At 39.1% G+C, this 18055-nt stretch overlaps 1 protein-coding gene across 1 annotated transcript; it reads left to right on the forward strand.

Moving 5' to 3' along the window:
* The first annotated feature begins 9111 nt into the window (after positions 1–9111).
* LOC144716442 (transcription factor bHLH61-like) lies at positions 9112–10478 on the forward strand. Its single transcript, XM_078591548.1, has 4 exons — positions 9112–9272; positions 9572–9697; positions 9819–9989; positions 10269–10478. The coding sequence occupies exons 1-4, from the start codon at positions 9198–9200 to the stop codon at positions 10362–10364; spliced, it is 468 nt and encodes a 155-aa protein (XP_078447674.1). The 5' UTR covers positions 9112–9197; the 3' UTR covers positions 10365–10478.
* Positions 10479–18055: the final 7577 nt, after the last annotated feature.

Consider the following 18055-nt stretch of genomic DNA (forward strand, 5'->3'; position numbering starts at 1 on the left):
GAAAAAGGAATAAATAAAATAAAATGACAAAAATTAAATAATAAAAAATAAAAAAATTTAAATGGGGTTTCTCGTTTTTGAAGCAAGTTTCTCTAAGGAGTTGTTAATCATTATTTTTATCATCCCTTGCTTAGGTGGACACATGCCTCTAGTTTCCACCATCCTCATCTTTCTCAACACATTTCTGGTGTATTCTGCTCATTCATCTATCCTAGAGAGTAAGCTATATGAGAATAATTTACCTATCCATTATCATTTACCTACCCAAACATCCTCTTTAAGCCATCCACCCTTCTCTTCCTTCTGTACATATATTTAGGTAGGAGCCTCACGACCCACGTTTTATTGATAAACATTTGATATTATGTTGTTATACATAAGGAGAAGAATGTGTATCACTAATTTTCTGGTAGGAAGAAAGTTACTGGGGACCCAAACACTTAGCAGCTGCCATGCGTGAGAGCGATCTTGCCTGTGAGGGGTGTGAAGCCCTTCATTTTAATGTGCAAAGTGAGAAATATATAGGGTTATAGTATCATACCTTTTGAGAAGTAGGATTCGCTCATGACTACCAGCTCTTCCCAGACCAAGAGGGGTCATTCCATGCATTCCTGTAAAGGCATCTGTCTAAATTTTCATAGAGAGTATTCCTGATAAATATGAGAGTAATATATTTAAGACTTTATGCATGTGATTTGATTTGTTTCGAGGTGAATTTAAACCTTAAGGCTAACATACTAAGCCTTGCTAAGGGTCTGGAAATTATTATATTGGGGGGATTTGATAGTCATAAATATCATGCTATTTTTAGTCATCATTTGATGTATTTTATGTTCTTATTTTCATTAACATGATCATAAATGCATGTTAATAATGCTTTTAATGATTTTTTTCAATTTTAGTATGAATTCCTTATTTTTATTAATTTTATGGTATTAAATTCATGAATAAAATAATTTTAAAACTCAACATATTTATTTAAATATTTTAAAGGGTTTCTAATATCTTTAAAATGATATTCTGATTTTTCTGGATTTTAAAATATTTTGTTATATTTTTATGATGTTGAATTTATAAAGAAAAGAATTTTATAAGTTAAAAATATAATCATGAATTCATTTAAACATTTCTAATGCTTTTTTGATTTTTTTATCTTGATTCTCACGACTTGTGGCAGGCAATCGTCGATGAGAACGTCTCGAAGAAGGACTGACTAGCTCTCTCCGCTATCATCAGGGTGATTCCAGAAGATCTGTTGGTGGTGCTTGAGGCTAAGAAGATGGCGAAAGCTAATTGGGAGATCCTGCGACAGCGGAATCTCGGTGTGGATCGCGTGATTCAGTCTCGCATCCAAGGCTTGAAGCGTGACTTTGAAATGCTCACTATGGCCAAGACTGACTCCGTCGTGGATTTTGCGATGAAACTCACTGGTATTGTCTCTAACTTGTGGAGTTTGGGAGAGACAATGGAAGAGAAAGAGGTGGTGCGATGATTCTTGCGGGCGACGCCCTCCAAATTTGATGCTCTTACCCTATCTGTGGAGTAGTATGGCGAGCTTAACAAGGTGAGTCTTGATGAAGTCATAGGCTCACTCACCGTTCATGAGTTGCGGCTCAAGGAGCGGGAGTCTCATGAAGAGGAGCAGGCCTTACTGGCCAAGGCACTCAGAAAAGTCAAGTTGTCAACTAGGGAGGAGTCCTCATCTCACGGAAGAGGATGTCATCGTGGTCGCGGCAGAGGAAGAGGAAGAGGTCGAGGCCGAGGACGCATTCCACCACCTGATGAAGACAATGAGAAGAAAACATTTGATAAATCAGGTATTCAATGTTATAATTGCCAAAGATATGGTCATTTTGCATATGAATGCCATAGTGCAAAAAGGGAGAGGGAAGATCGGGCCTATGTGGCTGAGACCACTCTGGCAATGACAACAGCAACCCCAACTACTCAGGCAGCGTTGACTTCATCTCTTCTCATGGCTGTAGAATAAGCTCAGAGTGAAGTTCTCCTGCAAGGCTCCGAGGTTGATCATCAGTATTCTAATCTGTGGTACCTAGATACAGGTGCTACGAATCATATGACTGGGAATCAGAATTTCTTCACGAAGCTTGATGAATCTGCGGCCGGTTTTGTGAAATTTGTGGACAAGTCAAGAGTTAAAATTTTGTGGCAAAGGCAACATAACCATCATTTGACAAGATGGAGAGAGCATCCAACTTGGTAATGTTCTCTATGTCCCTAAGTTATGTGATAATATCCTCACTCTAGGGAGACTTGATTAACAAGGCCACAAGATGATTATGCATGGAGGTTGTTTGAAAATCTATGATCAAGATGACGCACTCATAGCTGAAGTCCATCGCACACAAGGACGACTCTACTTGCTCAAACTCAGAGTGGTAGAAGATTGTCTTGTTGCGAAGGCAGATGAAAATTCAAGTCGACTTTGGCATTTGAGGTATGGTCACTTGAATTATCATTCTTTAAAAGAAATGTCGACCAAAGAGCTAGTGGAGGGACTACCACTGATCAATGTGCCTGATCACATTTGTCGAAGTTGTCTAATTGGGAAACAAGTTCAAAACTCATTTCCTAAATTGTCAACTTATAGTTTTCACCTCTTGAGCTGGTTTAAGCAGATATCTGTGGTCCGATTAGCCCACCAAAATTAGGGGGAAGTTGGTATTTTCTCCTAATTGTGGATGATTTCTCAAGACTAATGTGGGTTGCTATGTTGAAGCAAAAGTCAGAGGCACTGTCTCACTTCAAGAAGTTCAAATGTCTGGCCGAGGCTGAAAAAGGGACAAAAATGAAGTGTTTGAGTGACAGAGGTGGGAGTTTAATTCAGCAGATTTTAAGTCGTTTTGTGACTCACAGGGCATAAAGCATTAGCTGACTGCTCCCTACTCTCCTCAGCAAAACGGAGTAGAAGAGAGAAAGAACCGGACTATCATGTCCCTAGTTCGGAGCATGTTAAAAGAGAAGAGCCTACCTCAAGAACTGTGGGGAGAAGCGGTGAACACAACAGTTTATCTCCTTAATCACTCATCTACTCACAGCTTGCAGGGGTTGACTCCATATGAGAAGTGGACATGAAGGAAGCCATCGATTGAACACTAACGAGTGTATGGCTCAATTGTGCATGTGAAATGCACCAAGACTCTGCAAATGAAGCTTGCAGATTGCAGCTCTCCTATGATCTTCATAGGATATGAAGTGGATTCCAAGGCCTACCGTTGCTTTGATCCAGTGCTTGGGACTGTCCATATTAGCAGGGACATTATCTTTGAAGAGGATGCACAATGAAATTGGAAAAACAAAGGTGAGAACATTTCTGAACTCACATTTTTTCTAAGTATTTCTATTAATTCTGCAGAGGATGAGCCAAGATCCTCTAGAGCTGAAGATGAAGAAGGTCATTCTCAGACCAGAGAACCCACCACTGCCCAATCATCAGACTACGAGCAAAGCCCACCTGGAAAATTCAAGTCACTTACTCAGCTCTATGATGAAACTAGTCAAATTGCACCAAACTTAGAAGAATGTATGGCGTTAGCTGAAGAACCAGTGACTTATGCAGAAGCATATCAGAAGGAAGAATGGAAGATGGGAATTGGTTTCACCTCCATCTGGTTGTAGGCCAATCGGGCTTAAATGGCTCTTCAAGCTTAAGAGAAATGCTCATGGAGATGTAGTGAGACACAAGGCAAGACTAGTTGTCAAGGGCTACTCTCAAAAACATGGCATTGATTACGATGAGGTATTTGCTCCAGTAGTTCGTTTTGAATCAATTCGTGTCTTGATTGCCATTGCAACCCAAAATAGATGGTTATTACATCATCTAGATGTGAAATTGGCATTCTTAAATGGAGATGTGGAGGAGGAGCTCTATGTCAAGCAACCGGATGGCTTCATTGTGAAGGGCAAGGAAGGCTATGTCCTGAAGATGAAGAAGGCACTTTACGGGTTCAAGCAAGCCCCTTCGTGCATGGTATTTTAAATTGCACAACTGCCTTGTCTCTCTTGGGTTCAGAAGAAGTAAGTATGAACAACCTATCTATCTGAAGTTTTCAGACAGAATTCACTTGATCATCAGGGTGTATGTTGATGATCTTCTCATCACAGGAGGAGAAGAAAGTGACATCAGTGAGTTCAAAAGACAGATGAAGCACTACTTCGAGATGAGAGATCTCAGGTTCCTATGTTCCTATTTGGGCATAAGAGTCCGTCAGGAAGAAGGTTGGATCGCCATGTCTCAAAGCACTTATGCAAAGACTATCCTGACTTATGCAAAAATGAGCGACTGTAAATAGTGCACACTCCTCTCAAAGCAATAGTCAAGTTTAGTTAGCAAAATGATTAATCAGTTGACTCAACCTATTTTCAAAGTCTCATTAGAAGTCTAAGGTACTTGACTCATACTCGCCCTGATTTGAGTTTCTCCGTAGGATTTATGAGCAGGTTCATGGAGCATCCTGCACCAGAACATCTCACAGCACTCAAGCAAATTTTGAGGTACCTGAGAGGTACTATTAACTATGGATTAGTCTATGTGAAAGGGCAAACAAAGGTGCAACTTAAAGGCTATAGTGATAGTGATTTTCTGGTGATGAGCAAGATCCCAAAAGCACTTCTGAGCAGGTATTTTTCCTTGGTGATTCAATAATCAATTGGGGCAGTCAGAAGCAAAAAACAGTGGCATTATCTTCATGCGAGGCAAAATATATTGCTGCTACCACAGCCGCTTGCCAGGGTTTGTGGCTGGATCGCCTCATCAGTGAACTAAGAGGCATTGAAGAATGAGCTACGAAGTTGCTCTTGGACAACAAATCAGCCATTCCTTTGAAAAATAATCTGGTGCATCACAGTCGGACGAAGCATATTGACACTCGCTATCATTTTATTCGTCAATGTGCAGAAGAAAAATTGATTCAAGTTGACTACGTGAAGACTGAAGACCAACTAGAAGACATGTTCACTAAATCACTTGGAAGACTGAGATTGAAATGAGAAAGCACCTGGAATCAAGGATGTTCTCACGGAGAAGCTGGACCAAGGAGGAGATTGATAGGGTGGTGCAGTCTTGGCAGGGACGGATAGTAACAACCTCTGCTGACAGATTCCTCTGGGCGAGTTTATTTATCTGTTTTCTGCTCTTCAGGGACAATCATAACGGCAATGCGACGGGGGCATCTGCTCCAACGATTCCTGGCATTTGAGCAAATTACAATCACCTTTTTTCCTCCCCTTACTCCACTGGACGCTCTATATAAAGGTCTGTGTTGGAACTTCGTTTTGGTTTAGAAGGAGTTGTGTTTTTGTTTATTGTTTTTCTTCTTCTCTTTACATCTGGTTAGCAGTATTAGTGAGTGAGCTTCCCTGCTAGTAGAGCCAACACAGTTTCCTCTTCAATGATCCCAGTGCTCTTCGTGTTGGGAACGGTAGACTCTGGCACCAAAAACTATCTAAAGGTGCTCGCCGATCACCTGCCATTTTTTGTGTGTAGTATGATTTCATGTTCTCTTTGTTCCACATAATGATATTTTCTTGATATTTTGGACAAATAATAACCTGCAAGTCTTGCTCTTACCTATTTAAAGAATTAGTTTTGTACTTCACTATCCGTCTGCGTTATTTTTTTCCTGTCATTTGATCACTTTCTTATATCTCATCGTACTCTCTCAATAACCATATATTTAAATCTATTTGGAACTAAATGTTACATTTATTGTCAGATTTCTCACTCTCCCTCTATCTCTAAAGGATGTCGTTCAAATCTCTTCTAATTTTGCTAACTGTCAACCAGACCGCCAGAACCATGGGTCGAATGGCCTGACCCGCGCAAGTGGGAAGGTTAGTTAATCCAAGAGACGTATTAGGGCAGACTTACCTAACACATCAAAGACGACGGATAAGGGGTCTGGTTGACTTCAGCTGTAGTCAGCCAAACCGACTCAACGGTATGCAACTAATATCAGAGGATAGGTCAGTGGTGTGGTCGGCTCTGGGTCAGGTTGCCTATGGTTGGGATCTGCTGTCCATTCCTATTTGATCGGCAGACCTTACCTTGGTCCATGAAGCAATTACTGGTGAACTAGACAACAAGCGTGATAATCAACAGTTTAAACATTGATTGTATCGTTTGCTTGACGAAGATCCATGAAGTACATTACAGTTGTTTCCGCACCAAATACCTTACAGTTTCGAATCGAGAATGAACCAGACTAATCTTTCGACTTTAGGTGTTAAAAATTTGAACCAAGACTGAAACTGCCGTTTCCTATATGCAGGTTTCCCTCAATAATTTTATTGTTCTCTCTCTCTCTCTCCCTCTCCCTCTCCCTCTCCCCCTCTCTTCCTCCACTTATTTACATGTTCCTTTGTCTTCCCACCGGTGTGTATTCAATCAAATCAATTAACCTTTGTGGGGGTGGGGGAGCGTGAACAGGAGAAAGCCCACATAAAACAGGGCGGTGGTGGGAGCTGACTAGAAAATGTGCAGCTTTTGAGTGATGAAAGAGTTGCTTAATCTGGCCTGTGTATCCGCAGTCGTGGGAGAGCGAACACTGGCCTGTGGAGCTCACGGGCAGCTATTCGCGAGCCCTGCTGCTTGGCAGCTGACCGCAGCAGCGCCGCCACGGAAGGCTATGAACTGATCACAGACAAGCCTTCATTGGAACGGGCAACTTACTCAGACGTTTCCCAAAATTTACACGGAAGATAATGACAGCCACAGTCTGTTAAGATCATATATCTCAAATCTTTCCCTCCGCCCCCCCACCCCTCTCTATCTATATCACTATCTAACAATTATCTATCTCTTTATCTATACATCCATCTAGCAAATATCGCACACAAGCCAAGTATATTCCTCCCACACCCTTTATCTATATCTCACTCTCGGTTCTACTTACATGTACAATGCATCTCTCTCTCTCTACAGCCCTATGTCGAATGTAATGGAAGGCTTCAGCCGCGTATGCGTGGGTACTTGGAGTTATCCATGCATGAAAATATGGATTTTGTCATTGGCGCCGTGCGCATCTCATTAAGAGGTTTTACTTATCTTGCATCTGCCGACATGGCGCAGATCATGTCCACGAGCTTTAGGTTTTTATTGCAGGTCTTGTTCCTTTCGACGCTTCCTTTGCATGTGAATGTACTTCCCCGAAGCGGAACTCACGTGACTGCCCTTGTCTGTCCAACCGATGACGGCACATACGTACCAAGAGATCCCACCGAGGCGTCATCATGTCGAAAAATTGCAGGCTTCATAACCATATAATCGTCACCTTCGCGAAAAATTGCAGGCCCCTGTGAACTATTGAGTAGCGGATTCGTGAAATAGATAGCAATACGTTTGTACAGGGGAAATTTTGATCAATTTGCAAGGCCAAGCGAGTTTCACGTGCTCTCTATAGGCTATTCTTCCTGCTGGTTCTGCCCTACAGAGCAGGGGTATCCAGTAGCAGGAAAGAGGAGTCACGAGCCGCTGCCTTCATGTCTTCTCCCCGTTACGTCGCAAGACCATGGCGTCTAGGATTCAATGATGGGATAACAAACGGAACGGGCCACAGCCAATCAGTCGTCCATCTTGAGTTGGAACTAAAACATTATCCTATTTCCGAGTCGTCCCTCCATCCGTTCCGTTCAACGCCTAAAAGAGGAATGTGACCAGATCCTTGAGAAACGTATAACTGAACGGAAGAAACGCTACGTGATGTACCAGATCCTTGCCGGTCGTCCGTTCCTGATCCCTACTACTCTGGCGAGGCGCCGTTATCGCGCTCTTTCCCGGGAATATCAGGCGACATCAGTCAAATCAGGCGCAGAATCTTGATAATCCCTTCGCTTTTTGCAGGTGAACCCTTTCTCCCTTCTGTCTCGTGAGGGCCGTGGGATATCAGATAAGCCCATGCCTTACCAGGCGAGATTGTCAGAGGAGACGAAGTTCAAGTGATTTGAATATGTTGGGCGCGAGCGGGGTAAAGGTAATGAAGTCTCATGTGACCTGGGATCAAGCTTGGTTTGTCCACGTCCATGGAGACAATACTGGTGGCCAGAATGAGCTCGTCTCCATAGACGTCCACGGGAAGCAGCATAGATAATCTCTCACGGACTGCTTCGCCTCGGTGTCTGCAACTCAGATGAATATCTTCCCAATAAACTGTGGGATATGACGGTGGACAGATCATAGAGAGTAGGGAACAGACGTTTATCGAACGGTTATATAAGTCTAGTTAACCATTGATTATATGTCTGCAGTGGTTATTAATTCTATTATTAAAAAGTTAAACGTAGGCAACTACGTATTGTCATCGGACTCTCCCTTAATGACTTCAGCCGCATCACTGTAATACGTATCCTCCTTAAATGGTTTTGATCGCGAGACTTTCATGACATCTCAAGTGAAGTATGGGTATGAATTAAACTTTAGACAAGGTAGATGCTGAGAGCGTGGAAGCGTGGCAGTGTTAAGTCCTTTGAGAGGATGTCCACGAAGAACCAAAAGAGAATCCTCAGGTGGTATTGGTATTGGGTCCCCGCCCGCTGCAGTTCCTGCGACAAAATGGGCGAACAGCACCTGTTTATTTGTCGATTATCATCAGAGTCGAGGCAAGCACTAACCTTTGCCAAACAAAGCAAGATCGCCCACGCGAGAGGGAAAGAAATAAAAAATGGAGATAGAAAGGAGAATAAAAGAGAGTGAGAGAGGAGGAAAGACGAGGAAGGGGCTGTTTGAGGCTGCGGACACGTGTGGAGGAGGCTGCAATTGGACAAGAAGGCAACGGGAACTCCGCCCCGTGAGGCTGTTTTTGGAGGCATTCTCGACTCGGGGCCCGAACAACGCTGCCAGTGCCCACAGAGGAGAGCCGACGTTAGAACCAATCCTCTCTCTCTCTCACTTTGTCTTTCTTAAATCCCAGTATTTATTATTTTTTCCATGATGTTTTGGATTAATGAGATGAATGAGTTAAGTTTCATATTATGAGATGAATGAGTTGAGGTTTTCTCGGGGTTTTTCGGGAGAAAGGAAAAGAAAGAAGGAAAAACAGTTTAGGAGGAATATGACGATTTCAGGGCTTTGCTCCCTTTTTAAGAACCCGCCCGGCGACTTTGGGCGAGCGGATAGAGAGAGAAAGAAACCTGAGACGCTGTGACGGTGAGATAGATTGATTGAGAGAAAGAGGAAGAACATGGTCTCCAGGGAGCACAAGAGAGTTTTCCATGAGAAGTTGCTGCTGCTTCGTTCCGTCACCAACTCTCGAGCGGTATGACTGGTGCTCATCTTGGTCTTCATCTCACTTCTATTGTCTCTCTCCTTCAGTCCTCTCTCCTTGGCTCTCGTCGTACCTGTTCTTGCATTTTTTCGTATTCTTACGTTATTGAAGGCTCAACAGTCACCCAGTTATTCCTCTGTCTATTGGTTTCTTTCTTGTTCCAACTCAAAACTGGACAGACAGTTTGAACTGATGTTTCAATATTGGCAATGAGACTTGTTATTCTATGATCAAACGGCGCGCAGCGCGGTTACACCCCTTAGCTCTGATTACTCCTAGCCTTGTGACAGCGGAACGAAGCATCGATTATCGTCGACGCTTCAAAATACATCGAGGACTTGAAGAATAGGGTAGAGAAGCTGAACCGTGATATCGCATGTCAGAGGAGCTTCCACCACGACATATCTTCACCTCTGGTACGTTCTTAAAAACAACCCTCCCTAATCTCGCAAACTTACTCCGGTCACTCTTGTAAACCGCCCTTATCTTCACCTCTGGTTCAGTTCATGTTCTTAGTTTGTTTTTGACATGGTTTAGGTGAATGTCGAAGCTTTGGGAAACAACTTCCTCATAACCGTGTTTTCCAAAGACAGCTGCCCCGGTATGACGGTAGCTGTGCTTGAAGCCTTCGAAGAACTGGGTCTCAACGTGCTTGACGCTAGGGTTTCCTGTGCGGACACCTTTAGATTGGAAGCCGTCGGTGGAGAGGTAAAAACTCCATAAGGATGCTTCATCCAGTTAATAGAAGCTCATATAACTAAAAACGAATGTCTTTGAGCATCATCTGCCGAAGAGCCAGGACTTTTTGATGTGAAGAAAAGTTTGTCTTCGCTCATATCCCCTCGTATTATATCTTTATTTGAGTTTCATCGTGTTTTCATCAATACAGTGTAAGAAAGAGAATCTATAACGATATGCCACATGGGATCTGCATTTCCCTGCATGAGTTTTCTTCCCCGAAACCAATTTTCTTGTTCGTCCTTTCAGATTGAGGGAGATAACGATACTGTCGATGAAAGTGTGGTGAAGCAAGCTGTAATGAAGGCCATTAAGAACTGCAGGACGAGTGACGAGGATTTCTAAGACGTCTTCTTCCTAATCTCCTGTTTTTTCACTTCTTCCTTCTCCTGTTTCCATCCTCTGTACTCGGTTCGACCGGTTTCGTGAAGAAATCTTTAGCTTATCTTCCAATCCAAATCTGTCGCGCGTCTGTTCTTCGATTGTGAACTAGAAAAGCTAAGGCTACCGAGCCATCGATACATTAATGAATGGACAATGCATCGACGAAGATAGTTTAATATCTAATGCATCGATACAAAATGATGTGGAATTAAACATATAAAGGGCTTTTACGCGATCATAAGGTTCCCATCTAGCTTCCAAAACCTGCAATACAGCGCGTTTTCCTCACCTTCAAAGATTCAACTTAGTTGGACTCATGATTGGAAGATGTAATAGATGACAACAAATCCTAATCGATGGCCTTCGATTCGACGCAGGCGATAAATCCTGCACCGGTAGTACCCTGTTGACTTAGTGTCATCATTTGCATTACCAGAGACCATTTGGGACGGCCATCGAAGCCTCTCTGCGAAAACCGTGACCTTCTCCTGCAACTCTGGTGTGTCAAACGGCTCGACGCGTCTGCCCAGCGCGTATTTCGCGCATGTGATTCTGATCATAAGCAAGGTTAGAGCTTGAACCGTTTTTCCTTTCTTCATCCATCATCAAAATCCATGCATTTTAATTGAAGTCAAAGCGTCGGTCTGGGTTAGGTAGATAGCCAACCCATTGGAAACCTCCCATTGGAAAGGGATACTTGAATTATCGCCGATAGACGTTAAGAGATAGAAATATGGAAGAAAGAGGGAGCGAGGAGGCGGAAGGTCTACTTTTTGACTGGTATTTAGACTCTACCCCAGTGAGGAGCTCGAAGTTGCCCAGGCTCTGAGTCATACGCCCAGCAAGCAGCCGACCTAATTTCCATGTATCAATCCACTGTTGGCACTAGCAGGAGAATCGCGCATCTCGGCCTTGAGGATCCAGGCATGGCGCGTCTATCCGCTGACAGCCCACACTTGGTGGCTCTAAGTCGGATAGCTACACTCTATCGACCCATGAGCTATTCTTGATATCTTTAAGAAAGCGAGATGGGTAGTTACCTGTGGATCAATGCCACAGTGATACAATCACGGATTAAGTGAATCGCGTTCGTCGCATCAGCAAACTTATGAATGTCAGTCCAGTGAATCGTATACAAAACGCATGCAAGACGTCGCTTCTGATGGGTCGTCGTACTGATTGGTGCCGCCATTGAGCTTATCCGTAGGCGAAGAGTTATTAGTTTGCCGCTTGGCCTCGGTCCCACATATTGCGCCGAACAGTACTTTCAGTCCGTGAACACAAGAATATATAGTCACTGCGGCTCGCAGAACCTGCAGCCACTACGCTGAAACGTTTCTCCGTCTCCGCGCTGGGTAAGACCGAACAAGCAAAGACAACCGCACCAAGCAAAATACGAGTTTTTACCAGAACCGCAGCGCTTGTGAGCGGAAGTCTTCGATTGTAGCAAAGACACCTTCTATATGACGACACGAACAGGAAAAAAAGCGGCCATGGGCGAAGCTTGGCGATAACTGAGGAAAGAGCCTGCTGACTGGACTTTACATACGGAAAGGACGATGTATCCAAATTCAAAGATGCAAAAATGATCAACTATCGGTAACGGCTTCAAACTCAATTTCAAAATATCCCACCGTCAACCGTACTTAAACCTGTCTCTAACGTTCCACTCAGAAGTCCTCTGCGAATACATGTATAATTTTATTCATCCTGATCAATGAATAAACTCCTTACTTTTACCCTCTGGTCCTGTTACTCAGTCCACCTCATTTTCTTCTCCGTCTTATGGAGTTTCACTCGCGTGAAGCAGCCAACACTTTTGGGAATGAAACGAACCACCAAGAAAAGAGAAACAAATTACATGACACATTTAAATCAACGACTAGGATTAAACACAACTGGACTAGTCACTTCATGCTTCCCAAGTGTTGGGCGTTTTAGATGCATCCATGCTATTATGATAAAATTATTTTTCCGCGTTCCCTCAAACAATGCTGTTCTAAATCCAAGAGGATCTCCTCCCCATTTAACCTCGCAAGGAGGCTAGCTTTTGAGGGGGCAAGAGAACAGAGGGGACGCCCACAAGGTTGCATGCATGAGCAGCCCAAAATGGGAGCGTTCCCCTAATTAGGGATTTTCCTTAAAGAGTCTCTAAATTTTGAGTATATTTATTGATGTCAAAAATCTTAGGCGCCGAACACTTTAGACCCGTGTATCAGTCTAGTTAATATGTCTAATGGTTTAATATTATTTATTTAAAAACCTTATAAACTATATCAATATATATAGGTTAATTCGTTAATGATTCATTTAAAACTAACAAAAGCTTCAATTTGTAGCCCATGGGGTGAAAAGCTACATCTCGTGCTCTAGAAGATAGGAGTGTTTTAACTCACTCATGGAACCTTTATGGTGATTAGTTACCATGTTTGTCTGATCCTTCAATTTCCTGAGACCCTTGAATAACATAGAATATGGTCAACTCTGAAATACTAATAGGTCCTTATAATTAATACTGATGCTTGAATAAAATCATCAAACAACAACTTCTATACTGTTGTGACTACCTTAGGCAAGGCTTTAGCGTCATATTCCCCCTTAAGCCAATATCACCTAATGCCGAGTGAAAATAATACCATGAACACAAAATCACCTTTGTGGACTTTCTGATGATTTTGAGCTAATATGGATTTGAACCCTGTAGTTAGAGACATAACTATCTGTCCACAAGGTATCTTTAGCATCCCAGGTATAAGCAAACTACTAATAGAACCCTGACAAGATACAAGTCATTGACAGTTAGATATAACACTAATCAGGAATTCATAGGGATCAATATACTAAAATCTTAACCTAATGAGAACGTAGTATGTTTCCAGAATTTGTTACAAGATCATCCTCATAATATGACCATGACTAAATAGAATTATTATATTTGCATATTTCAATATTTAGTTAATATCAATTGAATTCAGTGCACTCTTTACCTGACGAGAACCTATTATATTTCTTTTGTGACTTTAAACAAAGGGTTACAAGATCAATCACTATATTCATATAAGGAGGACAAAGATGGTGAAGTTTATTTATATATTTTGATGTCTGTTTGAATATTCTATGAATAAGATTATGTAGCATTAAATAATTTCATTAGAATTGAATGTATCCGTAGACTTCATTACAAGCATTGCCCACACATAGTAATTAATATGATTTGTGTTAATGAATATGGAACTGGAAATAAAATATGTGATTGCGCACAAACCATCTATAATTTCATTTATACTTCACGTGGAAAAATTCAAAAATATGTAGACCTAGTTGTTTTTATAGATCTGATAAATATTTGGTTGATGAAGGTTATCAAATGAAGATGCAATGATATTTTCTTTATTTTATGGTGATCCATTGCTCTTAATAACAAAATTTAAATCGGATCTCATATCAAATAAATAATGCAGATATACATCATTCTTGATGGTGTCTTCCCAATCCATTCACTCAACTTCCATTGTTGATTCGGAATTGGTCTACTTGAAGCTTTCTAATATACATATATTCTGTTTAATAGGAGCCACACACAAACTTTCTGTCATCTGGATTTGCAGAAGGAATCATATCTGATTAGTTTTGTCTGTATGACAACCTTTGCAACTTGTACGCCTTGTGAAGAAAGTCTTTGGAATAAATACACTTTTTTTTTCTAAAACCCTACAATGAGGAAGGTGATATTGACATCTATTTACTAGATTCTTTTATCAAGGTCTAATTCAAAGATCTATTCTCGAGAATAGATATTGACTTTATTTGACAACAATTGCTCTCCATCCATTTTGTTCCTTAAACTTATCGAGTGTCTTAACAGATATATTTCCTTAAATGTACCTTAAAACTGTTGAATACTACACCCTTTGGATGACTTATTGAGTTCTAAACTTGAACTTCATAGCCCATTTCTTCTTCCAATTCCTAGGTTTAGAATAAGACATCTAGGTGAAATTCCCATGGTCTTTAAGATTCAGTACTTTGATATTTACTTGAATTGGCATTCAGATATCTTCAGGTGATTCTCTTTTTACTCAAGCACATTTTCAAATTTCTTCCACATGTAGCTGAATAGTTTGAAGAACTGAGTCCACATTTGAGGGTTGTATGCATAATAGAAATTCAATGGGTCCTCTTTTAGTAAGTAGAACATATTCTAAACTATGTTCGAATAACTAATCACTCAAAAGCTAAACTTTAGATGAAAAAATATTTGACAAGCCTAAAATTTTACAAATTAGCTCACAAATCATAAAATGGTCCTGAGGTCCATTAAGTTAGCCTCTACTATTAATAATGAGGCTCGTAATTACAAGTGTCTTACTAATAATTATATTAATATCAGGGAGTCTAAATCTGTATTAGCATTCGATGATAATAAATGCCCTTTATGAGTGCTTTAAAATATTAATTTACTTTATAAATGGCACAGTGAATTTCCCTACTCTTTGGTATTTTAATGGAACTTTCAGACTGTAAATTTGTAAATAAAATTTTAATTTTTAATTTTGTATGGATTTAAATGTGCTTAATCTTAATCTGTTAATAATCCTAATACAATTGATTCAGGTTATAACCATTTATGACCAATCATTGTGAAAAAGTGGTGTCATGACATCATGATTTATGATGCCAAAATGCACCAATCATGTTCACTTATTTTCTCTTTTAAATGTGTGGGGACACATGGGGAAAGGACAAATTCTGAGGATAAAAAATTGCAATAAATGTGATCATTCATGTAGTACACGTATCAGCATAAGGAACTATGGTGATTGAAATCACAATAAGTGGATACAACATAGAAAAGACATGTCAGAATTAGTTTAATCGGCATCAAATATATCTCTGAAGATAGGAACACATGTGTTGAATCTTTGAAAAACCTGGGGAAATATTCAGAATATAACACACTCATGATCTATGCCTTTGAATGAGGCAAGATAAATAATTAATCTAAGGGCCCGGAATTATCCAATTTTAGAATGAAATGTCTTGTGATCCAAGAGGATTTTTCTGGCCGAAAAATTGAGAGTAGCAACGTCTTTTTATCATCTATCCGTTAAGTACCTTATGTGAATAAATAGGCATTTTGGACCTTGGAAAATCAGAATATTCTTTTTAATTTTTTTAAAAGAATTTTCATATGACATATACATTTCCCATGAGATTGGTATCCATTTTAAAATTTTAGATGGTATATTCTGTGCCATCAAGTGGTAGGGGGAAGAAAATAAAAGTCACTAAGTGTCAGCACTAAGTGATTATGATACATGGTGCGAGGGGGATTAATTAATGCCTTTTTGTTTATATTGATGTTTTGCTCATTCCCTTTTTAATTCCATGGAATTGCACTAACCTCACCCGTAGTCTCTAGAGCATATTATTTTTACCATGATTACGATAATCTAACATCTGTAATCCAGCCTCTTAAGAGCCTAATAGGATATGTACAATATTATACCAGCCACACATCATATTATTATTTCAAGATTAGTTTTTAAATCTCACATTCATGCTCGTCTTACAGAACTTCTTGGTGCTTGATGTCTACTCTGAATCTCTCAGGTAAACTTCATGAGATCTACCAGCCTCTCACAAATTCCTTCTGGTTGAGGCTCGTATGGGACGTTCTTCCATATTTTTCACAGATGCCTTTCATTGAAGCCTGCTTTATCAACCGTGGCATGCATCTTACCTGAAATCCACCAATTAAACTAATACTTTTTATAGGTCAAGCACATGAATCTTATTGATTCAACAACACAATTTCCTTTTGAACCAGAATATTATTCAGTGGAATATGTAATCTCACTACTTCGGTTTGATATAATAATATGATTCAAATAATAACTTCGGATCATTAAATCAATGATTGTATTCAGTCACTATCTCAAAAACAGTCTTTATGGACGATTTATCTAAGTCTTAATCCAAATTTTATAGTAAGAAATAACAACAGTAATCTCACAATTCTTAGTCACAGCAATGTGTTAATAGTGATTGTAAAAATCAGCATGATAATAATGGTCATCATCATAAAGATCGGCATACTTAAAGGAGACAGTACTATTACTCCAATATTTCCAAGATAATGGTAGTATGTAACATTAATATTCAATGAATTATTTCAATGATTTTTTTCTAGTGATAATTATTTCAATGACATAAAATAATCACTCTTAAATTTCCCCAAAAATAAGATTTTCACTCAATTTCACAACCTGACAATTGATAAAATACTGATATTAAATATTTCTGATTATCTCAAACTCCATAATATAAATTGCTAAACTGATTTTGAAATTGGTTCCCTAAAATCGTTCAATCAATACTTCCAAAAAGTTATCAAGATGTTAAGTACCAGTATCTATGAAAAATGTATTATTTAACCTCATTATATTTCTCTTCCTTTCATTTTTTAATCTATTATTCTTGCCCAAAGTAAATAGTGACAAAAACCCACACATGTAAATTTCTTATTTTTCCAAAAAAACCACATGTAAATTTCTTAGTTTTTCATGATATATAAAATATATTACAATATATAATTTTTTCACACATAAATGACATTAAAATGAAAGATTATAAGATTTTTATACGAAGGCAATGTGCAAAGCTTTTCATAAAAACGTTTGAGGAATTAATCTAGAAATTTTCTCAAAAAAATAAAACTATTTTTAAGGACATACATTTATATTTATTAAGTTCATGATGTTAAAATATAATGATTTAAATGGGCAATGTGAAATAGTAATGTTTTTCATAATAGATGGAAACTAAATGCTTCAAAGTTTTTGAGGGTTGCAAAGTTTTAACTATGAAAGCTGTATACAAAAACAACAGGGAATCTGAATCAAAGTTTTGTGATATGAGGTAAAATCAAAGGATACAAGTTTTTTAAACCTTAATCTTCTTATTTATGAACATAATACATTTTTACACATCAGAAATTTCCCTTTGTATATATCCATTTTCCATGACTTTGTCCTTTAAGGGAAATTTTGTTTTGGAAACAATTGAAGAAAAAAATAGTGCAGATATATTGGGAAAAGTGTTTAAGAAAAAAAGAATGATAGTTTTATTTTATAAATTCATTCATGCTGAATGAAAATGATCATATGATTTTAATTTTTTTATTCATCTAAATATTTTTGCGGGGTTAGAAACAAAAATACTTGAAAAAAATGATTTTAAAACCTTGATATTTTAAAAAAATATTGGATCGTATCTGACGCCAAGTGAACTTAAAATACTAAACTCAATGCGGAAAACATTAACGGTGAAAGCTCTGATAAATGAGTAAAGAATTAAGAGCTAAGGATGATGATCAATAAACATAAATGGTTTTATGGAAATAAAAATATGGTCTTGAAATTAAGAGAGATCTTTGAGTGATTTAAAAAGGTTTTGATCTAAGTATTTCTAACTAATGAGTTCAGTGATTTGGAAAACTAGGTCATGAAAATGAGCAAAATGTTAAGATACTTCTGAAATATGATGAATTCAAAGGAAAAAAGCCAACATAGATTATTTGAATTCATGTTAAGGAATCAATATATAAGTTTTAATTTTTAAAAAATAAGCATTCAAAGGAAAATGTTAAC

This window comes from Wolffia australiana, chromosome 1 (genome assembly GCF_029677425.1).
Source record: "Wolffia australiana isolate 7733 chromosome 1, ASM2967742v1".
NCBI classification, from domain to species: Eukaryota; Viridiplantae; Streptophyta; class Magnoliopsida; order Alismatales; family Araceae; genus Wolffia; species Wolffia australiana.

Coding starts and splice junctions, on each gene's coding strand:
- LOC144716442 (XM_078591548.1), top strand. CDS start 9,198: ATGGTCTCCAGGGAGCACAAGAGAGTTTTCCATGAGAAGTTGCTGCTG. Junction 9,273..9,571: donor CCGTCACCAACTCTCGAGCG/GTATGACTGGTG, acceptor GCCTTGTGACAG/CGGAACGAAGCATCGATTAT. Junction 9,990..10,268: donor TGGAAGCCGTCGGTGGAGAG/GTAAAAACTCCA, acceptor TCGTCCTTTCAG/ATTGAGGGAGATAACGATAC.